Source organism: Nomascus leucogenys, chromosome 22a, assembly GCF_006542625.1.
Source record: "Nomascus leucogenys isolate Asia chromosome 22a, Asia_NLE_v1, whole genome shotgun sequence".
Taxonomy (NCBI): Eukaryota; Metazoa; Chordata; class Mammalia; order Primates; family Hylobatidae; genus Nomascus; species Nomascus leucogenys.
In genome coordinates this window covers 96551105-96575477 of record NC_044402.1, presented here as the reverse complement: position 1 = coordinate 96575477, position 24373 = coordinate 96551105, and the positions used below count along the sequence as shown (strand labels likewise).

General features: G+C 38.5%; 1 protein-coding gene and 1 long non-coding RNA gene across 3 annotated transcripts in view; one reads left to right on the top strand and one right to left on the bottom strand.

Moving 5' to 3' along the window:
* Positions 1-24373, top strand: part of HECW2 (HECT, C2 and WW domain containing E3 ubiquitin protein ligase 2) — a 402132-nt gene that overhangs the window by 327674 nt on the left and 50085 nt on the right. For both annotated transcript variants that reach the window (XM_030804281.1, XM_030804280.1), the window contains exons 17-19: positions 2124-2220; positions 15467-15550; positions 19362-19471. In XM_030804281.1, coding sequence (XP_030660141.1) covers positions 2124-2220; positions 15467-15550; positions 19362-19471 — 291 coding nt within the window. The remainder of the gene's footprint in view (positions 1-2123; positions 2221-15466; positions 15551-19361; positions 19472-24373) is intronic.
* On the bottom strand, positions 9206-13286 carry LOC105740025. The gene is made up of 2 exons (XR_001116040.2): positions 13028-13286; positions 9206-10355 (listed from the first exon to the last, which is right to left on the bottom strand). It is a non-coding gene; the product is annotated as an uncharacterized LOC105740025 (long non-coding RNA).

Genomic DNA, 24373 nt, shown 5'->3' with positions numbered 1-24373 from the left:
TAATCCCAGCACTTTGGGAGGCTGAGGCGGGCAGATCACAAGGGCAACAGATCGAGACCGTCCTGGCTAACACGGTGAAACCCCTTCTCTACTAAAAATACAAAAAATTAGCCAGGCGTGGTGGCACGCACCTGTAGTCCCAGTTACTCGGGAGGCTGAGACAGGAGAATCACTTGAACCCAGGAGGCAGAGGTTGCAGTGAGCCGAGATCGCACCACTGCACTCCAGCCTAGGGACAGAGCAAGACCCAGTCTCAAAAAAAAAAAAAAAAAAAAAAAAATTAGACCAGCTCTCCATTTATCTTTGTTTTAAAATGTTTTCTTTAAATAAAAAAAAAATTGTCGTGAGATTCAATATAATGCCCATGACCTAAGAAGTTTGACCTCTGGATGAGAAGAAATCTAGGGTTGAAGTCTAACAGTCTAGGGTTTTTTTTATGTTATTATTAATATGACACTAAATACTGCACATGGAATTTTAAAGCACTATAAAATTGTTGCTTAGAAAGTTATGTGGGCTCTGAGCTCAGATGCACTATAAACCCCAATTCAATAATTATCTAAGTGTCTTCATTATTCATATATAGTGAAATGTGCACTTAGGGAACATTGGAGTTGACAATGGTATTCCATTTTAGCAGATAGTATTTCTTTAAAATTGTTATTGTTATTGTATATATAAATATACATAACTAAAATAGATATGTTATAGGCAACATGATTCAGGTAAGATTTGAAATGGCAGATCTCTACAGAATTATTATACTTCTTTTGTTTAATTATTTGTTAGTTTAAGAAAGGCATGTATCTTGATAATATCCTATACCAGAATCTCTGATGTTGAAGAATTTAAACACTCTGTCCTAGTTCTGTGAATTTAAATATATTTGTGCCTATTTATGATTATCAACAAATATAATCAAGGTGAATCATCTTAAGTAAACAAATTCATTTTCTTGGCAAAAGAGGTATTAACGGTATCCTTAATAAATTTTAATTAACTATTTTTAAGTTTCTTTAGCCAACCTTGACTGGGATTTAGATTTTTCTAAATACATTTTGTTCATGGTTCGTAATGATGATTGTGTTATAGCTGTTGGTGTAGTTGGTTTGGTAAAGAGCTGTCTGTGGCTTAATGGCATTTATTTCCACATAGAGTTTGAGAATAGTTTGTCCTCTGCATTTTGGTCCTAGCTGTTGCTGGCAACTAGTACATTTTGGCAAATTGAGTTCTGCCTCTTAACCTCCCTGGCTGGCTGCTAATTAATCAGAAGATGGTTTTTCATTTCTGACTTGTCATTTCTGTGAGGCTGATTTTCATAAGCTTAAAATGATCAAGATCTAGAATCTCGTTGGTGACCTCATCTTGCCATTTGCTAATAAACATGGCTTGTCAAATGAGTTTACTAAGAATGTTTAACTAAGCCACAGCTAACAGACCTAAGTCCAATAATCATATAAAAGGTTAGATACAAATTGGAATGTAAGCACCTATAGTGGTGGGCACAGTCTAGTTCCAAACTATAACTTTGAGTATAAGTGATATTAGCCAGAAAAACAAATTTCATTTATTTTTGTTTGTTTGTTTTTCAATAGAAACAAGTTCTCACTATGTTGCCCAGGCTAGTCTTAATCTCCTGACCTCAAGTGATCCTCCCAACTCAGACTCCCAAAGTGCTGGGGTTACCGGCGTGAGCTACCATGCCTGGCTGAAAAACAGATGATTTTGAGAAGTTTGGATTTATAGGCCAGGCACAGTGGCTTACACCTGTAATCCTAGCACTTTGGGAGGCTGAGGCAGGTGGATCAACTGAGGTCAGGAGCTCGAGATCAGCCTGGCCAACATGGCAAAACGCCATCCCTACTAAAAATACAAAAAAAAAATTAGCTGAGCATGGTGGCAGGCACCTATAATCCCAGCTACTTGGGAGGCTGAGGCAGGAGAATCGCTTGAACACGGTGGGGCAGAAGTTGCAGTGAGCTGAGATCACGCCACTTCACTGCAGCCTGGGTGAAAGAGCGTAACTCCACCTCACACACACACACACACAAGTTTGGATTTATATACATAAAACTAATAACAGATTCTTTTTTAAATTGTTGTCTTTTCTGATTTTTTTTCAGCTTACAATGACAAGATTGTTGCATTTCTACGTCAACCCAATATCTTTGAAATTCTACAGGAGCGTCAACCTGATCTTACCAGGAATCACTCACTCAGGTAACAATAATATTGGTATTTGGTTCAAGTTGCATAAGCACAAACCATTAAATCTTAGTTGTACTGATAGTTGTCTTGGAAATTTATTCTTTCTTTTTGACATCCTTTGCAAAAACATCTTGTATGCAAATATTTTGTCATCATCACCAGGTATTGTAGTGCAGGCTTCTCTTTATTAAGTATAAAAGTTGAATAAAATCGGCCGGGCGCGGTGACTCACGCCTGTAATCTCAGCACTTGGGGAGGCCGAGGCAGGCAGATCATGAGGTCAAGAGATCAAGACCATCCTGCCCAACACGGTGAAGCCCCGTCTATACTAAAAATACAAAAATTAGCTGAGCATGGTGGTGCGTGCCTGTAGACCCAGCTACTCGGGAGGCTAAGGCAGGAGAATCGCTTGAACCCAGGAGGTGGAGGTTGCAGTGAGCTGAGATTGCACCACTGCACTCCAGCCTGGCGACAGAGCGAGACTCCGTCTCAAAAAAAAAAAAAAAAAAAAAAAAAAAAGGTGAATAAAATCAACTAAACAACCCAGAACCCTATTTAAAAAAAGAAATATGAAAAAAAAAATTAAGCCAAACGTTTATCCTAGATGTGCAGATTATAATGAAATTAATGACATAACCTTTTTGAGTGTAACTTGAGTAAGCAAAAGTAGCATACAGTTTATTGAATTGAGATGTATAGAGTTCCAGACTTGGTATTCACATTTTTCCATAATAAAAACAGATTAGAACCTAAGTAGGGAATCTGATACTCTCTAAAACTGAGCCTCCCCTTGCATGAGCCCTCTCTTCTAAACAACTTTTCAAAACATCATTTCTCAAGCCCAGTTTTACTTTCCTGAATACATGCTGTTCCCCTTCCCTGGCAAGCTTTTCTCTCCTAAGTTTGGGAAGCAAGATTTTTCCACTAAAACCCAGCAGAAGCTTTCCCTCCTTGAAATCTTTCAACTCCACTATGGACTCTCATTTTCATGATCTAGGCTAGTATTTCTCTATCTAAGTGTGCTAGGCATCAGTGGGGATAGGAAAAGAAGAGTTTCTGCTGAAAATATTCCTTAACCCCAAGTTCGGTTGTCACCTTTACTGGTAGAAGTATTATTTGCCTGGTGGTACCATCCTGGCCCAGAGCAGTGATTCTCAAATACTGTTCCACTAAGTTGTGCCAAACTGTTTTCATCAGTATCACCTGGGAAGCTTTATATCATACAAAATGCCAGGTCATGCCTCCTCCAATTCCTCTCCCTTCTCTGAATTTATACCCGCTGTTCTCCCATGCCCTACCCAGAAATCAAGAGGTCTGGGGTAGAGCCTAAGAATTATTTTTTCAAAACCTCTCTGTATAATTCTGATGGCACATTTGGCTGCAATAACCTTTGGTCTTGATACTATTTTGATGATTAGTCATGAAATGTATCACATTGTCCTTTGTACTGGTTTGACTTTATGACTTTTGTGTTTTGATTTAACTTTTCAAGTCCTTATGTGTTATTTTCCAATTAGATTTTAAGAGCCTTGCAAATAGGGATCTTAATGCAACTCATCATTTTTTTTCCTCCTTACTGTTCAAATATCTAGAATAGCATTTTGCACATACTGAATGTAAAAATATATATGTATATAGTTGTTGATTTGAAAATAAATTACCAAATATTCTTACGATATTCTTGGTCTCTTGTCTTTTTTTTGGGAGACGGAGTCCCACTCTTGTCGCCCAGGCTGGAGTGCAGTGGTGCGATCTCAGTTCACTGCAACCTCCGCCTTCCGGGTTCAAGCGATTCTCCTGCTTCAGCCTCCCGAGTAGCTGGGATGACAGGTGCCCACCGCAACACCCGGCTAATTTTTGTATTTTAGTAGAGACGGGATTTCACCATGTTGGTCAGGCTGGTATTGAATGCCTGACCTCAGGTGATCCGCCCGCCTCGGCCTCCCGAAGTGGTGGGATTACAGGCATGAGTCACTGTGCCTGACCTTGGTCTCATGTCTTTAAAGTTGTCACTACCTTCTAAAGTTTGTAAAGGCTAAAGCTACATAAAATTTCAAGTATTATACTATAAACACTGTGTATATAAAAATCCCAGTTTCACCTGGTTTCGCATGGTTAATAACATTTGACTCAACTCTTAGTGCCTTCCCCAACATAAGCATGCCGTTCTTAACCAGTGAAAAATTATAATAATTATGCAAGTGAAGATTTTGTATGTTTGTTTATTATGGCATCCACTCAGTAATCCATGTCCCCCTAGAGAATCTTGTGTAAGAAGTTTTAGTTTTAAAAAATTGCGGAAACGAGCCCCTCAGTGATCTAATTAGAAATGTTAGCAATCCTAGACCTCAAAGCAAAACAAACAAAATTCTTCCTCTTTTGCTAATCACAAAATAAAGAGAACCCTATTTTCTCTCTCTTCTACCACTTCCAACCAACACATGCCAGTAGTTAATATCTGTTCCTCTAAGTGTACCCCATCCCCCACAAAAGAGGAAACTCAAGAAATGTTTCACTTTTTCTCTGCACTCCACATTAGTGTGTAATACGAATTAATATATCTTTAAATCTCCACCATCAGAGAGATTAGGTGATCTAATCTACCTGGACAGGGCATTTGTCATTAGTCTTTAATGACTTGACAGAATCTTAACAGATCCTAACAGAGGGAAAAACTGCAGGCCCAAGTTGGTATCTTCAAGTTTTGTTTTGTTTTCTTTCTGCTTTTTAGAGTCTGAAAAGTCTCTAATCTCCTAAAGATTGTTGAAGATTTTTTTTTTAGTGGCATCTAGAGTCCTCAGTTAAGCATAATCTTTCTTCTAACATAGGATTCACATGGTAATCTATTTTTATGCAATTATTTGATAGGCTATGAAATATATTTCCATCTTTACAGAATGTGACCATGGGAAGCAGATGCAGTCATGATAAGTAAAAGGAAGGGGAACTTAAATCAATGAGATAATGCCACTCCTCCTATCCAGAGTGTGTGTCACACTGCACTTTCATTTTCTGTCAAGTTTTGGGGAGTTAAATATTTTGCTTATCATAACATTGTAAAGGGGAAGTTTGCATATCTAAGAGAACATTCTGTTTTACATAGTTGTGAGGAGCATTCCTGCAAACACAGGGGTGGGAAATAGGCTGAGCTTCTTTAATTTCCTATTTCAGTGATATTTTTGATAACAGATTTATGCATGGAATGGAGCCACTGAGTAATCTATGTGTCAAAGTTCACTGTGGACCTCATATTCATACCTGGAGCAAGGATTCCCAGTACGAACATAGCTTTGTATATTGTTCTTTCTCATCTGTGGCACACCACTTAAGATAAATATTCCTTCTTATTTTTCCCATAATATAATGATAAAAGTGGTAGCCCTTGAGAGATTGAAGTAGGTATACTTCTTTACTTTGTGTTTTCCTGGTTTGCTTGTGATTCATCCTAAGCCAGAGGATAGCAGGCAGTTCATTTAGTTTGCATCTATGTATAGTTTTCTCTTCCCTGAGACTTCACTGGTGTGTCTTCCTGTCTATGTGGCTATGGTTTTCCATGCATTATGATATGGCTTTTACTTTCACCTGCTGTATTTAAATCACTGCTCCCTATAAATTCATTTATCACGCAAATGTGAATGGTACTAAGTTGCTGTCCTTTTTTTTTTTTTTTAAACAAACCTCAGGAGATGTTTATTTCCCCTGTTAGAAAAATCAGCTTCCAAAAGTCAGTACCACATCTGTAAAATGGGTAGTGTCCCCATTGGATTATTATACGCTACTACTGGTTCTCACTGAAAGAAGATGTTTGTATGCTGTGACATTAAATAAAAGCTGAAAAAAAGTTCTAACATTTTATACGAATACAAATATATTAATTAGAAAACAACCTTTAACAATATTTTCTAGGTGAATTTAATGCACATTTAAAAATTCAATAAAATTTTTAGTATTGGTGTTTGTAAAGCACTGTGTAGTGAGAAAGGCCATGAACCTGAGTTAAGAGTTGAGAATTTCCCCTCTAATATGATTATTAGGTCCAGCCAGTAAATCTGTTCCCTGCTAGTCCAGCTCTCCCCAGGCACCAGTGATTATTTTTGGCAGCAGGCTGTTTCCTCCTTGAGTGCTTCCTATATAACTCCTCTCACCATGAGGACATGATCTGTGATAATTTTTTCATTCTGGGTAGATTAGATCATTCCATATTTTATGTTAGTAGGAAATCAGTAACTTGGGAGTCAAGAAATTCTGAACCACAAAAGGCAAATGGATATGTGTCTCAGGATTCATCAGACTAGAGGCAAATGCAGACTTGAACCTTCTATTTCCTTTCATTATCCTATTTGAAGAGCCCTGGGGTTTTGTTAGAGTTTAATTTTACTCTTACTTTTTTTTATTGTAGAAATAATTACCCATTTTGAAATTTATCAAACAATACAGAATTTTAGGTAATAAAAAGTTAAAAGTTTCAAAAGCTATCTTTTATAAGATAAACCCTAGTGTTCAAAATTGCTAACCTATTTCTTTTCCAGCTTTGTGGCAAATGAATTTTTCTACATATAATATTAGACTGGAAATGTTAGTCTTGGTTAACATCTGAAGTACTTGGTGAAAATAGCATGAATTTACTTCTGCTGATCCGTATGCATTTTCCTGTTAAGACCTGCCTAGCTCTCTCCCTTAGTCCTCTCCTGATTTGTTTACTTATCACTCAGACGTCTGGACCAACATGGCAAACTTCTGATCTTTGCTGTACCAAACTTAAATAATAGCAAATCTGGACTGAGACTATTATTTTCCTACATACAGTTTACATAGGGATAATTATTGAATTTTTAAAGACACCTTTTTTTTTTTCTTTTGAGACAGGGGGTCTCACTCTGTTGCCCAGGCTGCAGTGTAGTGTAACGATTACCGTTGACTGCAGCATCAACCTCCTGGGCTCAAGCCACCCTCCTGCCTCAGCCTTCCAAGTAGCTGGGACTACAGGAGCACACCACCTTGGCCCACTAATTGTTTTTCTTTTTTTTAATAGAGATGGAGTCTTGCTATGTTGTGCAGGTTCATTTTGAGTACCTGGGCTTAAGAGATCCTCCTGCTTCAGCTTCCCAAAGTGCTGGGATAACAGGCATGAGCCATTGTGCCTGGACACCTGATTAAAATAATTTATTGACACCACATAGTAATGGTCATTGGGAAGACCTAATAGTAGACTCTGTCTCACTGGGAGAGCAGCAGTAATGGCTCTTAGAAGGTAGTTGAGTATAGCTCTTAAGATTTTGTTCAGGTTTGGAGCCAGAAAGACCTAGGTTTGAATTCTGACTCTGCAATTTACCCACTAGGTGACTTTGAATGAGACATTAAACAACCTCCAAGTTGTCATCCTCATCTGTAAAATGGGGATCGGAATTTCTAACTTCCAGCATCTTTTTGAAGATTAAATGAAATAATATATGTATAAACCATTTGGTACTGTGTAAGCATAGTAAGCATACAGTAAATTTAAATCATTATTATATTAGTAGTCTGCCCTTCACTTCTTTGTTCTATTAGAAGGACTCAGTTTAAAGTAATTTGCCCCTAAACTTGCTCTAATTCTAAAAACCAGTATTCCTGAAATTAATCATGCATATAAATGGACCAGTGTGATTCTGTGGATATAATTTAAATACAACTAGGATCTAGGATCTCTTTTCCTTTTGGGGGTGGGGAGCGGACAGAGTCTCACTCTGTCACTCAGGCTGGAGTGTAGTGGGCACAATCTCGGCTCACTGCAACCTCTGCCTCCCAGGTTCAAGCAATTCTTGTACCTCAGCCTCCTGAGTAGCCAGAACTACAGCAATGCACTACCACGCCCGGCTAATTTTTGTATTTTCAGTAGAGATGGGGTTTCACCGTGTTGGCCAGGCCGGTCTTGAACTCCTGGCCTCAAGTGATCTGCCTTCCTGGGCCTCCCAAAGTGTTGGGATTATAGGCGTGAGCCACTGTGCCTGGCCGTCTTTAATTTGACTATTAATTTGTTTATAGGAGGGCTTTTTAGTGGTGCTCTCACATTGTTTCCTACGGGGAGCTTTACTCTAATATCTTTTACATTTACACAATAAAACCAGCCTTGACTGTTCCATGCCTAGACTGAGGACTGAGCCTTCTGGCTCCAGGTTTAGTCGGAAATTACTGAGGGCCAAAATATCATGGCAATGTCATTAAGATAACGTTTTAGAAGGCATCCAAAGGTATATTAAAATATCTTTCCAAGGAGCTAATTATCTTGTGGGCCTATTAAGAGATTAGAGACTTTGTTCTTCAGGGCAGTAAGGAACACAGATTCTTAGAAGCTGTCATCTATTCTATGACTTCTGCAAAAGGAATAAGTGCTAGCCATGTTTTATTTGGATGGATGTGCTAATTTGTAGATCTACATGTGCCTTTGAATGATATATCATGTATATATCTAATTTTCACATTTTTGATGCATGGAATCTCTTAACTATTAATGTCAACTTTAAGACAACTGGACAGCCAATCACCTAAAATTTAAAAGGCCCGAAACAGGAACTCCAATAGCCAAAATTAGTTTAGGTTCTTTTCACGGTGTCACACTCAGATATTTGTTAAATTATTTTCTGATAAACATTGTTCTCTGATGTAACTTTGAAAGATTCCCCAAATTACACATGCATTCATCCACTGAATAGTTCTCCAAAGTATTGTGCCTTTTTGCTATTAAGTGGTTCACTCATGATTTTCAAGATAGTTTTCTTACATGAGGAATAATCATATTTTAGGTATATCTGTTTTACTGTTGATTTTTCCTACATTCTGTTATGTTTATGAAGAAAACAGTTCAGTAAAATGTCATTTTCCTTTAGTAACTCATTAGACTTGGACGCTCTGTGGACCAAAGTAAAATATCAGTGCTGAAACCAGTCTCAGTGCCTTCCCCAACCCCAAAAGAATAATAAATCCACTTCTAAATCATAGAGAACAATGAATTATTTATGATAGCACAAAGTAGTTTTTAATAAAATCTGCTTTTTACTTATATTTGAATAAATTGCCCAGTTACTGAATCAGAAGCATTTCTTACGAAGCAAACAAAATAAGCATCCCTTCTATGTTAATAACATGTTAATAGTATGTTGGCAAGTTGTTCTAAATCAACTTGCCAACAGTACAAACAGAAAAAGGAGTGGGTCAAAGAAATCTAGTTTGGCTTTATTTTCAATAGATCATACTGTCTGTTGAAAAAGGAATAAATAATTATGGAGCCTATCTAATAATATACTCAATAGTTTAAAATTATTGAGTGCTTCCTATATAATAGGCTCCAGGCTAAGTATTTCATTTGCATTCTGTAATTATGTTTATTTTAACATGAGGAAACAGAGTTAAGTAACTCTCTAAGTTCTTAGCATGCAGATAACTTATATCTATTTATGACAAACTTTGTCCCTACACATGTGGCTGATTAATTTCACATCTCTGGGTCCATAAGAATCATATGACCATAATGGACTTAAATTCCCATAACCTTTCAACTGCTTGGCTGTATCTGTCAAGTCAGACAGTGCCCTGTGACTGTAATAATGAATATGAGTGATCAGTGCTGGTCTTCCTTTCTTGACATTATACTATTAGGCAAGTCAAAGCGTTTCTCTAGAACTGCCTGAGGGCACTTTTTGAAAACATGTATTTGTGAATGTGCCACTGAACTGCATCTAGAGGAACCAGGATGTGCAGAGTCGGCAATCCAGAGTTTTGTGGTTTTGAGCATTGCTGCTTCTGGTTGTCTCCGAACACATGCCCTTCTTTAACTTCACCAAAATATTGGGTGGTTTCATGAGAATGTTTTCTGTGGGAATTCAGTCTTGAGACTTTGTTCGTTGTCCTCAAATGATCTAGTAGAGTTGATCTTCTGGGGTGATTCCGTGCAGAAGAGGAAGTGGTTACACATATTGTGAGAGTCTGAGAGACAGCAGTAGCTGGAGACTTTTTCCTGAGCTTGTCGCTGTATGGTTTAGGTTCTCGTTTTACAGTTGTGAGTTTTCATGTTAAGAGATTGCCTTTTTACCTGCCTTTACATTTCTCTCCAGTGGATTCTGTTTTAGTAAATAATTGGACATCGGCTTTCCAATTCTTTTTTCATTTCTCTGCCACAGGAAAAAAAAGAAAAAAAAAAAAGATAGCAAGATTGTTTATTCCAAACACTGGGTGGATTCTTAGGGGAAATTGTTAGGAACCACATATGTTATTTTGGCCTAAATTAATCATGTCCCTGGTTTATATTTTACTAAGCACTTACCAGGTAGACAGAAAAGTGTTTTGTACTTGGAGAGCACAAAGATAAAGGAGGAAGGGCTGTAGCACCATAGCTCATGCCTGTAATCGCAGCCACTTTGGGAGGCCGAGGTGGGTGGACACTTGAGGTCAGGAGTTCAGCTGGCCAACATATGAAACCCCATTTCCACTAAAAATACAAAAATTAACCAGACGTGGTGGCGCATTCCTGTAATCCTAACTACACTAGAGGCTGAGGCAGGAGAATCACTTGAACCTGGGAGGCAGAGGTTGCAATGAGTCGGGATTGGTTCTCTTCACTCCAGCCTGGGTGACACAGTGAGACTCCATCTCAGAAAAAAAGATAAAGAAGAAAGGGCTTTTGCCCTCCAGAAACTTATGTTTCAAAAGGAATTTGAGTTGTACCTCACTAGCCAAAGTACCCATAAAAGTGCTAGAATGTACTCTAAGGGGCACAGAGAGATAAAGGTACCCATGCAGAGAGGGCCAAATGATAATACGTTGTATTAGTATAACCTTAATCTTCATTATATACCACCGAGGTTGAATTGAATTTCTTTATTAAGAAGAAGCCAGGCTGATGCAGTAAGTAGCTCACTCCTATAATCCTAGCAGTTTGGGAGGCTGAGGCAGGAGGATCACTTGAGGCCAGGAGTTCAAGACCAGCCCAGACAACATAGCAAGACCCTGTGTCTACAAAAATGTTTAAAAATTAGCCCGATGTGGTGGTACATACCTGTAGTCCCACCTACTCAGGAGACTGAGGCAAGAGGATCACTTGAGCCCAGGAGTTTGAAGCTATAGTGAGCCATGATTGTACCACTGTACTCTAGACTGGGCAACAGAGAGGACTGCCACAGATTCCTTCTAACTGTATAGATCAATAAACTTGAAAAAATATATTAAAGTAATTTTCCAACATTCCTCTAATCATGATCAGTTGTCTTTAACAACATTTCTCAAACTTGTTATGTTATTCCAAACGCTGGGTGGACTCATGAAAATTTGTAGGAATCACATCTGTTATTTTCCACTCTAAAAGGAAAAAGAAATATTGCGGACCTGTAATGTTGACGTTAATCACTTTTATTTTAAACTTAAATGTGTACAAATATAAAATGTGTATAAACCTCTTATGCTTACAGCTTTTATAAACTACAAAACCAAAAGACATACAAATTAAGTTAAAAACTAGAAAAAATCAATAACATTTGAATTAATGCTATTAATATATTTTGTTTTTCAGAAGCCAAACCACCAATGTTGAGACCATTATCGGTGGAAAGACACGTTTGCACCTTTCTGTGCTTGTGTTTGACTTGATTCTTTTGATTTTTGCATCTCTGGCCTAGCACGTGCCTCCTTAGAATTATCAGTCATCGTTTTTCCTTCTTAACAAAAAGCTTATTTTTATCTACTGATTCATTGGTTTGATAAGCCAATTCATTTAATAGTGTAACCTGAAATACAATACTGAAGGATAAAACATATCATTGAATGTGCCTTGGGATGAGTGGATTCTACCACCACTTTCTATTTGCAAACTATTGCAGAGCTTTTGTTCTTAGAATAAGCCAGGATATCTTTTATGCATTATTTAGCATGAATGCATAATTTTCTTTTTAAATCCATCTCTTTTATTTTCTCTTTAGCCTGTGGTAATTTACATATACATTACTTAACCCCACTTGATCATTTTCATGATGCAAATTAATACTGTAAGAGAAAAGGTTTTTTTAATTGGTAAGCAAAGTGTGCATAAGAGGCAGATGGGGACTGGTGTTATTATCATATTGAACATCAAGGCCCTGCCAGCCTAAGGGCAACCAGGTGTGTTCCCCGTCCCTTTAAAAGCTCACCTCTGATCACTTTGCACCAAGTGTCCTATAAATACAAACATGGGACCCAAAGTCATAGGGCAAGATTCAGTCATAAATGTCATCCATCTCATCTAAAATATTATTATATTGTTTCATGTGCTTTGATCATCAAAGTGAAGACACAAAATTTAAAAATTCTTGCAGAGCTTGAGCTTATGTATGCAAATTTCTAGTAGACCAAGGATGCCAGTTTGAGAATCACTGGTCTATAGCATATTAGGCAAATACCTGGTAACCAAGAAGCGGTTCCTTTGTTTTTCTCAGAAAAGATTGGTGACATTTCCAGGACATCTGCTGACTTCTGTCTCTTCCTCAGCCTTGATCTGCTCTCTTTACAGGCAGTAAACTAATGCCTTCTTTGTTTCTACGTGAAAGGGCTTTATAAAGAACTGTTTAGACCAGGAGCAGGTATAAAGCCTAACCACGCTTCAATTAAGTGAACAGAAGAATTTAAATATTTTCACATCAAATGAGAATTACCTTTTGACCTTCTGTCTTCCACTGCACTGTAAGCTCCTTGAAAAGGGACTTTCTCTTACTCCCCATTGGATTCCCAGCATGTGGTACTATGACTGGCACACAATAGGCACGCAGAAAATGTTCACTGAAAGAATGGCTCAATATCAACATAAGAAAGTACTTACTGGTGTGATGTACATCAGACGACATGTTCCAGTGTCTGGTTCCTGGAAGCATATGACCCATAGCTTGTCATTGTGATGAATTAGCTGGCCCGGTAGAAAATTGATCTCAGCCTGCCTCTCATATGTTCTCACCTGAAAAATCAGACCAGTTGCCTTCACAGACTGCTAGTTTGTATCTGGAAAGTGATGAAAAGTTTCCCAGTTGGAATACCTCCTCTGGTGCCTTTGTCCTTTCTTTTTCTCATCCTATCATCCTTGTGACTCAAGAAGCGATGATGTTTTTCTTATTCACAGGAAACTTACAAGCCGCAGACCAGGGCCTAATATCTACCATCACTCAACTCCTGTGTAGCTCCAGTTAAGGAAGGAGGGGAGAGTGCTCAGCCTGTTTGTTTTTTGTCTTGTTCTGTTTGCCTGGATTCACTGTGTTGATAGACAAAAGAGATAAGTTGCATATTTGTGGGAGATAGCTTTTGATTCTTCAAGATCAAAGCATAGTGTTACTGACCCGTGTAAGAGTAGTTCTTTGGTTAAGTTATTATTCATTTTTCTTCAAGATAACTTTTCTCTGATTTAGCTTTTATCAGCCAACGTTTACATCTGTTATCAGAAAAACCATTCACTAGATAATGGGCCTGGGTTTCCATCACGTGTTTCAGATGTATGATTCCAAAACTTGAGGGAAAATGTTCTGCCTGGTTCAAGCCTTCACTGAAATAACCTTAAGCAGAGAGAGGCTGGCCTTCTGCGCAACTCCTTTACGTACATGCCTGCCACTAATTTCTAATAGTCTTTTTTTAAAAAAAAAAAAATAGTAGTTAGCTGCTGGCAATAAAGTACAGAAAGGAAAGTTTGGCAAATACTAAAGATTAGCTGCGTCATCTATCATATAAAATGGATCTAGCCAGAAGAAACCAAGGACTGAACTCGTTTATCATACCTCATAAGCGGTGTGGCTAAGGGCAAATCCATTGACTTTTCTATGCATTAGGGAATTTTTCACGTGAACATGAAACCTTGCCTTCCACCTCAGTGCCTTCAAGTCAGCAAGCAATCTTAAGAAAAATATTTCAAATTTGGGAATATAAAAATCAGTGCAACTTGGACAGGCATGGTGGCTTACGCCTATAATCCCAGCATTTGAGAAGCCAAGGCAGGCAGCTCACATGAGGCCAGGAGTTTGAGACCAGCATGGCGAACATGGCAAAACCCCATCTCCACCAAAAGTACAAAAACTAGCTGGGCGTGGTGACACATGCCTATAATCCCAGCTACTCAAATGTCTGAGACAGGAGAATCATTTGAACCCAGGAGGCAGAGGTTGCAGTGAGCCAAGATCATGCCACAGCACTCTGGCCTGGACGACAGAGTAAGGCCCTGTCTCAAAACAAACAAACAAAAAAATCAGTGGAACTTTGTGAAATCAAATAGAAAAACAAGTTGCTTTGTAGATAAGAACTAAATCTAAATAAATGCTTGTATCAGTGATTGGTATTTTACTTTATGGTATAGGAATCAGAATATATTGTCCATAGCACTCAGAATAAAATTGCATATTTACATTATCCTCTATATTCCAATGAAATAGACTGATTTTAGTACCATAATTTGTGTTTTTATTTTTTTCTTCATCTTATAAAAGTTAATGTGGTGTGCTTTGAAATAGCATGATGTAAATGAGGGAAGAAAGCAACTAGGAAAAAAATTATTAAAATTGCATTCATATAATAAATTGAAAATAGTGACATGGTGATGACTCATCAAACAAAAGGAAAAAAACCGGTGTTATCACATTTATCTATAACAAAATAATGGTAGAAATAACTCACCTTGTGTTTGATATGTATAGGTATATATACATTTGCGCAGGTATGCACACAATTTATTTCACCAACTGTTGTAGCAAAGTATTTCAGTTTTTTCTTTATTTAAAAAAGGCATATGCTTTTACACTGAATATATAATGCATAGATACTATCTGCTTCCAATTAGGAATGAGCTCATCACATGTAACTTAAAGGTATGGCCTCAGGAAAACAGATGACTCTCCCAACACAATCCCTTTTTGGAACAGCAGGACATCAGCCTAAGACTATCGCTAAAATTCAGGCCCACAGTCAGCTTTAACTCAAAGCAGACACTGATTTTATTGGTTGAGTGGCACACTATTTATAGTACTTGGGCAGAAAAATGTTGAAGCCAGTGAAAGAATCTTTCTCCCCACAACATTAGAACTGGGAGTTATTGATGCTTACAAGATCCCCCCCTTGAAGGCAAAGACCATGTCTCTCTTGGATGTGTATTCCTAGGGTATCACACAGTAGCTGCCACATAATAGGTATAAAAAAATCATGACTATTATAAAAAATGCTGTTTACTACTGAGTTATAGCCTAAAGGTCTACCATATACATTTTATGCTGTTTCTTTTCTTGAATAGGGAGAAGATCCAATTTATCCGAACTGAAGGGACTCCAGGATTGGTGCGCCTTTCAAGCGATGCAGACCTTGTTATGTTGCTGAGGTACATACGTAACACTCACTCTTGAAGCAGAAGGTCTCTTGTCACCAGATATCTTGGAACATTGTAGAAAATAATATGCCAGTATTCATAGCCTAAAAATTATTCTTATTCTTTAGACTTGTGGAAGTATTTTGAAGATTTAGGGTGCTGATTGAGTGATCATTCACTTCAGGTTGCATTTGTTACACTGAGATCTGTTAAATTTTGTTTTCACCCTGCTGGCAAGGGAGATGGTATTGGAAAAGGGAAAGGTTGTAATGAATAGAATCTCCCACTCACAGAATGGAACAGAAGGGTATCTGAATAATGCATCCACCGTTTACCCCTCAGTGTTTACCCTTTCCGTTTAATATTCTTTCAAATGTTTTTCTCAAAATATGTTTTGTCCCCTTTTGCTGACTCAAGGCATTATTTATTTACCTTGTGGTTTTGAGAGTGTACGTTTGGGAAATCAGATCAGAAAGTTGACATTTGGTCTATGCTACTCATTGCCAACTTGATAGCCCTTCATAAGACTGACCAATTATTTTCACCACCCCCCTCACCCCCCGATGGTTAAATCAGCTTCGGTTTTAAATTTTAGAGTAGTTTAGAAAGGAAACTGGCAAGTTTTCAAAAGACTTTCTCATTTTTTGTATTGTCCCTCAAATGTAGGCAAGCCAAAGTAAAATAACGCTTTGCTCTACCCAGTGGTTGGGACGCCCATCCCTGTAACCTCCTGAGAATTAAAAGGAACATCATTCTGAGCCCTTCAGGCAAGGTTTTGTTTATCCCTGAGTGCTAATAACCTCATTCAAGTATTCATGATGATCTTGACCCTGACCATTTCTAATTCTCCATTCCATAGTTGCCGTATTTGTTGCCATATTTCTGAATGCCCATGTGATTGTTGTCAGATTATTTTTCTTTATGTGTAGTCAAAGCATAATTCAAAGGGATGTACTCACTTTCTATAGATACTTCACTTCAGTTGACTCTGAATAGGACCTATGGTGGGGGTAGCTTCTCAACCTAGTGGGTGGCCTCTCTCCTGTGGTATTGAGCCAGTTGTGAAACCAGCATATAGTATGCTAGGTGGTCAGGAAGACTACTGGTCAATTAATATTAGAGTGTGATGTTTCTATCATGGTTTGGTTGGTGATAAAATCGTTTAAGTTTCTGTTAACAGAATTCTGGCCAGGATATGCTCTTTTTCTTCACTATAGAAAGCTAAGGTTTTTTTCTTTTAAACTAAGAATTCTGCTTTTGGAATTGGTAAAAACAGAAGTCATAATTATCATTCACCTATCCATAGTTAAATAATATTTAGATGGTATAGTCTTAAATTTATTTTACCATAGCTTATAATATTTGTACTTTGATAACACAGCAGTTTGCATGAGTTTCTATGTGTTAAGTAGTAGAATTCAAATGTATTTGAATTCAAATAATTCAGAACTCATTCATACATAAAGAGCAAGGCTGCATTTTCTCCTCTTTGGGAAAATAAGCAGACTCTCTAAAGCTAATGGGCCTTTGAAGAAATGTGAGAAATTTTCTTACATATAATAGTTCTATAATTATTGTGTACAAATGATGTCATTAAATTCTAGGCTTTTCATGTGGGTGATCACATGTGTTTATTATTTTAATAATAGTAAACAACACAATGTATTATATGTACATGCTTAATAAGTAATATAATTAGTGATTATTGAAAAATTTGGGGTTTTATTCATGTCCTCAATTATTTATTTATTTATTTATTTTTGAGATGGAGTCTCGCTCTGTTGCCCAGGCTGGAGTGCAGTGGTGAGATGTCATCTCACTGCAACCTCCACCTCCTGAGTTCAAGCAATTCTCCTGCCTCAGGCTCCCATAGCTGGGACTATAGGTGCACGCCGCCACGCCCAGCTAATTTTTTGTATTTTAATAGAGACGGGGTTTCACCATGTTGCCCAGGCTGGTCACGAACTCCTGAGCTCAGGCAATCCGCCCGCCTCGGCCTCCCAAAGTGCTAGGATTACAGGTGTGAGCCACAGCGCTCAGCCCTTTATTTTTTATTTTACTTTGGAATTGGAATTGGAATGATTTGAATTAGTGACTACAAACTTCAGTCAGCATACTTGTCACTTACATAATGGAAGCCTTTGTGTCTATTTTAATGTTTTGTCTAATTTCTTAAAAAGGAAAAATCACTCCTGGTACAAATTGACTTATCAGTAAGCTGCAATGTAGAGATAATGTTGCTCTAGGACATTATTCAATTCAGAATAAACCCAGGTAAAGTTATTTTCCAGTAGGGCTATTTTAAAACCCAATAATTTTTAAATGACCGTGTTTAATTTGTTATTGATTTTTGTATTTCATGTATTTTTTCACTAAATTCATGTAAAAAATGTACCTCTATCAGAGCTCATACAAGAAATGTTTGATAAATTTGGCTACATACATATTTTTAAATGGATATAATGAAAGGTACCACATATAAAGGTATAGAGAAAGATAATCAACTGGAAGAATAGATTTACAACATGTAAAACAAACAGATCAGCCAGGCGCAGTGGCTCACACCTGTAATCCCAGCACTTTGGGACGCCGAGGCAGGCAGGTCATAATGAGGTCAGGAGATTGAGACCACCCTGGCCAACATGGTGAAACCCCATCTCTACTAAAAAAAAAAAAATACAAAAATTAGCTGAATATGGTGACTCGCACCTGTAGTCCCAGCTACTCAAGAGGCTGAGGCAGAAGAATCACTTGAACCCAGGAAGCAGAGGTTGCAGTAAGCCAACATCGTGCCACTGCGCTCCAGCCTTGCAACAGAGCTAGACTCTGCCTCAGAAAAAAAAAAAAAAGAAAGAAAACCAGATTGTGGATACATAAAGAAGGCCTTTAAAAGAAGAGAACCCAATAGAAAAATGGATAAAGGTTATGAAAAGGCATAGAAATGGGAGTATGAATAGCCAATAAACCCATGGAAAGATGCTAGTAATGTAAGTGTAGTTTCAAATAATGAGATACCATTTCACAGTATTAGATTTGTAAAAGTCCAAAAGTCTGAATACCTAATGATACATAAGAACTCTCATATTGTCTGGGCTTAGTGGCATTGCAGTTTCTACAGTCTCGTTGGAGCACAAACTGACACTGTCTTGTACAGCTGAAAAGAGCTCAGGTCTCTAGTTACTCTCTTTTAGGAGAATATCAGAAACAGACATTTCAATATGGAGAAGAAAAAAGACAATTAAATGGCCTAAGATCCAAATCCTCACATTTGAAAAATAGTAGCCAGGGTAAACAAGGGAGCTAATTATTTTGTGATTGTAGTTATTTAAGAGTTGTTTGTTTTATTTTGCTTTTAATTATCCAATTAAATCCTAAGCCATTCGACGGCTGAGACCCTATTGTTTATTTCTTGGAATGAGGATATAGAACATACTTTGTATATTTATGATGGGTTCTCAATAAACATTTTCTATTTTGTGTTGGAATCCTGTTTCCAAATCTGAAAACCCAGGTATGATTTTCAAACAAACGTACACTCAAACTCATATGTTGAAATAGTAAAATAAAATCACGTTGTCCAAAGTTGGTAGGAAAACAGGGAAATAGCCACAGGGTTCACAAAAAGTACCACAGCCAGCCATTTTGTCCCAAGAATTACCTGCAAGAGAAAGGGGGCGGGTGCTCTCTTTGGGATGTAAACCGGGCCGGTGCTCTCTTTGGGATGTAAACCGGATCTTGGATGGAATATTCTACTCCTTTGGGATTTAGGCTTTTCCCCACTACTTTGGCTGAAGTACCTGTTTTGTTTCTTGTCTTTCCCCAGCTTATTTGAAGAAGAGATAATGTCATATGTGCCTCCACATGCCTTACTTCACCCCAGCTACTGTCAGTCCCCACGTGGCTCTCCCGTGTCATCTCCTCAGAACTCACCAGGTGAGTCCACCTGCTGCTCGCAGTGAATTCTCTGAGGAGTGAACCTTCAGGCCAGACGTTCTATCCTCCCTAAAGACAGAACAGGAAGGGAACACTTCAGGTACATCTTTGGTGTTAGCACAGATACATGTGTGCATTTCTTGTCTCGTAAGAGTGGCTTATTTCCATGAGGATTCCTTTTGACAAAGAGATAATGAATAGGAGGATTAGTGGTACAACATACTCAGATATAGAATTTACTTTTCATGATGTTATGTCATACAATATCAGGACACAAAATATTAGGTTGCTTTTTGACTTTAGAAAGTTCTAGTGAAGAGAAATTTTTTGATATACAATGAAGATAAAGTCTCTACTCTCAAGAAATAATATGGAATTAAAATTGTTCAGTTTAATGGACTTGGACATTCCTGCAATATTCATTAATTGCATTAGATAGAACAGAAATGGATTGGCAGATAGAACATGTTGATAGGTAAACTGAAATGTGTACATTCAATCTTTTTTTGAAAGAGATAGGCATGAATGAAAGAGTGAGTGGGTGGATGAATGGGTGGATTAGCAAATGGTAGAAAATGCAGCTTGGCAAATGAGCTTTGAAAATGAAGGCAGTCATGATGTTGACAGAATATCAGCTGTATATAGGTCCTTATTATAGGCAGTGCATTGTTCACACTTTAACAGCTATCAGAATTGAAAATGATTTCAGTAGAAGCGCAGACTCCATATGTGTCACTAAGCTGCTATATGTTCTTTGGTATATAACATGTATTTTCACATACTGCAATGATAATGAAGCTGCAGCCTAATTGGATCATGCAAACAGGAAAAGATCTATTAATTTGTTCATTTAACACAGATTTATGGAGCATCCAACTATGATCCAAGTACTGAATTAGACTCTAGGACTACAGAGATGAATAATACAGTTTCTTCCTTTGAAGAATTCATGGTCTGGCAGTGAGTCAACAAACGACTCTGTGAAGCTCTGTAGTTAGTTCTGTAATGAAGAAATGTATGAGAACACAGCTGTGGGAACAATTATTCTTTCAGGGCTGGGGATGCAGTATTTGGGGAAATATGAAGTGGAACCTTGAAGAATGATGAATAGGAGTTTACCAGGTGGACCAAAGAAAGGACATTCTAGTGGAGAGGGTGATGTGTTAGACCATTCTTGTGTAACTGTAAAGAAAACCTGAGGCTGGGTAATTTATAAAGAAAAGAGGTTTCATTGGCTTATGGTTTTGCAGACTGTACAATCATGGTGCCAGCATTTGCTTGGCTTCTGTTGAGGGCCTCAGGAAACTTCCACTCATGTCAGAAGGTGATGGAGAGCAAGCATGTCACATGGTGAGAGTGGGAGCCAGAGAGAGCGGGGGGAGGTACCACACACCTTTAAATAATCAGATCTCCTGTGAGGTCACTCATCACCAAGGGAGTGGTGCTAAGCCATTCATGAGGGATCCGCACTTATGATCCAAACACCCCCCACAAGGCCCTACCTCTGACACTGGGGATTATGTTTAAACATAAGATTTAGAGGGAACAAACATCCAAAAAAACCACATCAGGTAGCATAAGCTAAGCCACAGAAGCATGAAAGTAGTGTAGGAAATAGATACAAGTGTAGTTAATAGATACAAGAGAAGGGAAGTTCTCAAAGCTCAGGTCGGAAAGGTAGGCTAGGGCTGGTTGGTCATTGAAGCCTTATTATTATTATTATTTTGAATCGGAGTTTCACTTCTTCGCCCAGGCTGGAGTGCAGTGGCGTGATCTTGGCTCACTTCAGCCTCCGCCTCCCGGGTTCAAGTAATTCTCCTGCCTTAGCCTCCCCAGTAGCTGGGATAACAGACATGTGCCACCATGCCCAGCAAATTTTTGTATTTTTAGTAGAGACTGGGTTTCATCATGTTGGCCAGGCTGGTCTCAAACTCCTGACTTCAAGTGATCTGCCCGCCTTGGCCTCCCAAAGTGCTGGGATTACAGGTGTGAGCCACCATGCCCAGCCAGCCTTATTCTGTCGTCCATGTGAAGCCACTGAAAATGTATAAGCAGAGGAATACCAATAATATCCTGCTTTTCAAAGATCAGTCTGGTGGCAATTGGGAGGATAAATTAGAAAATGAGAGACTGGAGATAGAGTCTCAGAGAGGCTATTGCATTAGCCAGAGTAACATGATGAAAGACTGGACTAGGCAGTGGAGATGGGGACCAGGGAACGAATAGAAGGGATATGTAGGATGCAGAGACATTAGGACTTTGAGTAGAGGTAGGGAAGAGTCGAGGAAGATTCAAAGGCCCTCACTACCTAGGCTACCAGGCAGATGGTAGCACCCTCTGCCAAGAATGGGAAATGGTTAGACTCAAATGGGAAGACTGAGTGAGTTTGGTGTTAGACAAGTTTTATTGAGAAATCTTTGGGCCATCGATGGGAGATTCCCAAAGACAGCTGGAAATGGCAGCCATGGTGCACAGGAGAGGTTGAAAGCAAGGAGTTCAGTGTACTGGTGGCAACTGAAACCTAGAGTATAGATTAGAGCAACTGGGGAGAAAGTCATTAAAAAGGAGAGGAAATAGAGGATGATGACATGAGAAACCTCAATATTTAAGGAATGAGCTGAGACAGAGGAGCAAGTGAAAGAAAGAGAGCCAACAGATTTTGAATAGAGTTAGGAAAGGCTTTTCAAGGGAGCTGGGTTTCACAGAGGAGTGGTCAATAGAGCCACATGCTCAAAGGGCTCAGGAAGTCCCAGCTACTCATGGGGGCTGAGGTGGGAGGGTTGCTTGGGCTCAGAAGGTCGAGGCTGCTGTGAGCCATGATCGTGCCACTGCACTCCAGCCTGGGCAACAGAGTGAGACCCTGTCTCAAAAGGGGGGTAGGGCATCAAGAAGGATGAGATCTGAAAAGAGGCCTCATTTAGATTTGAAAATCATGATGTTATAAATGGTCTTTGCCAAAGCAGGTTCTGTGAAGTAATAGGTTATAAACCGGATCATGATTGGTGACAGAATGATACAGGATCTGAAGCAGAAGTCAAATGCTCTATTCGCAAAATCTGGAGGTAAAAAGAAAGCAAAATAGAACAGTAGTTAGGAGAAGAGAGAGGGAAGGGATTTTACTATGGGAAGTTGAGCATATGTGTGCAGAGGACACAGGATATGAGTGGAAGGAAAGTGGTTTGTGGAATAAGGCAGGCTCATGGGCAGCACGACACTGAAGGCAGAAACACAGGCCAACTTTGGAACAAAATAGGGACACCTATTTTGATGACACAGGCTGAAAGAAGTGTATGACACTACAGGTAAGTTTAAAGGTTTAGGGGAAAACTTCATGAAATTCCCAACTGGGAATTTCATTCTTTTAGCAGCTGTCTGACTTTAGGCAGGGTACCTCCTTCCCTAAGCCTGAATTTCTTTTTCTGTAAAATAGGGATAATAATAATTACCTTATCTCTCACGATTATTTTTGGAGAACACTTTGCTTGGTGCTTGGAACATAACAAGTAGCCAATAAAGGTTAATGTGTTGCCTTTTCTTTCTTTCTTTCTGGAAATTTGATTCTGAGAAGTATAGTTTGTTCACATTTGAACCATTAATAACTGGAACATACAAACCCTGATTTGCAGAGCTGTCTGCTTAGATATTTAATCATGCAGAGTGGTCTTTATCTTAGTAAGAGCCTATGCTGGGGTTTAAAGTGGACCATCCCTTTACCTATGTTTTATGGTTAAAGATATGAAGCCATGTGGATTGTTGCTCGTGCCAGTCAAGACTGTCCTTTTCCAGGCCTTTTGTGTGGCCTGTCCTCCCTGAGGAAAAGGTAGATCGCCAGATGCTGCCCCTTCCGTGCCCTTTAAAGGCATGTACTTGAAGACTGCACACATTCTTCAAGACTGTATGAGCATTCTAAATGTGGCTAAGTTCACTTCCTCATTTAGCATCGCAAGTGCACATGAGTAATCATTGGTGACAATAAAATCCATTCTAGAAACTTACATTTAGAGTTAAACATTTTCCAAAGACATGTGTAACCCAAATATATCTCAGTTGTTAGCAGTGTTTGTGGTGGTTTTAATTTTCAGGAAGAATCATCTCCATATTTTTGGCCTACTCTGTTTCAGTGGGCTTTGTTTGATCTTGAAACTGGGTTGTACAGCCTGATATCAATGGAAGTCACTATAACAAATTCCACATGATACCAGGGCAGGACTACCTAACCTCATTTCCCCTCTGGAGGAATCTTCTGTTTCTTTGAATAAAATAGCTTCTCCTTCTACCAGGATTCCTGAAGGTTTTGTGAAACCAACATTTCAAACAGATTTTTTTTAAGTGGTCTGATCCTCCTTGTGACTATAATTTCACCCCTTCTGGTGGTGTGAGAATAATATCATGAAAATTATGACAGTAATACATTTTAGTGATCTTCATTGAGAATTCCTAGGAACCTGGTAAACTTTCCCCGCTTTTCCTCATTCCAAGCACATTGACATGTATTTTCAAGTGCAGAAGAGAGAGGGGGTTTGGAAACTTTGACTCACTGCTTTTTGCAGCTGTTAGAGTGCTCACCAAAATTTGTCAAAATTTTGGAATGTGAAGGTTTGTTTTTCTAGGACCATTATAATGCCAATCCCAACCTCAGTGATGCCAGAAGGAAAAGATCTTTCCAAACACCATGTGGCTTATTATGCCAAATATGGGACCCAGAAGTTTATTTAAGCTGCACATTTCTAGGAAATTAAATGCAATAACACCTAATTTATCTGATATTATTGGAGATGTGCTCTCTTATGTGGATTTTCCAGGTAAGCAAAGCTATGATTTTAACTGTATGAGAATTTGTTTAACGCCCTATTTGCTGAAACTCTTTCATAAATATATTTCTCTTTACTTTCCTGTACACAG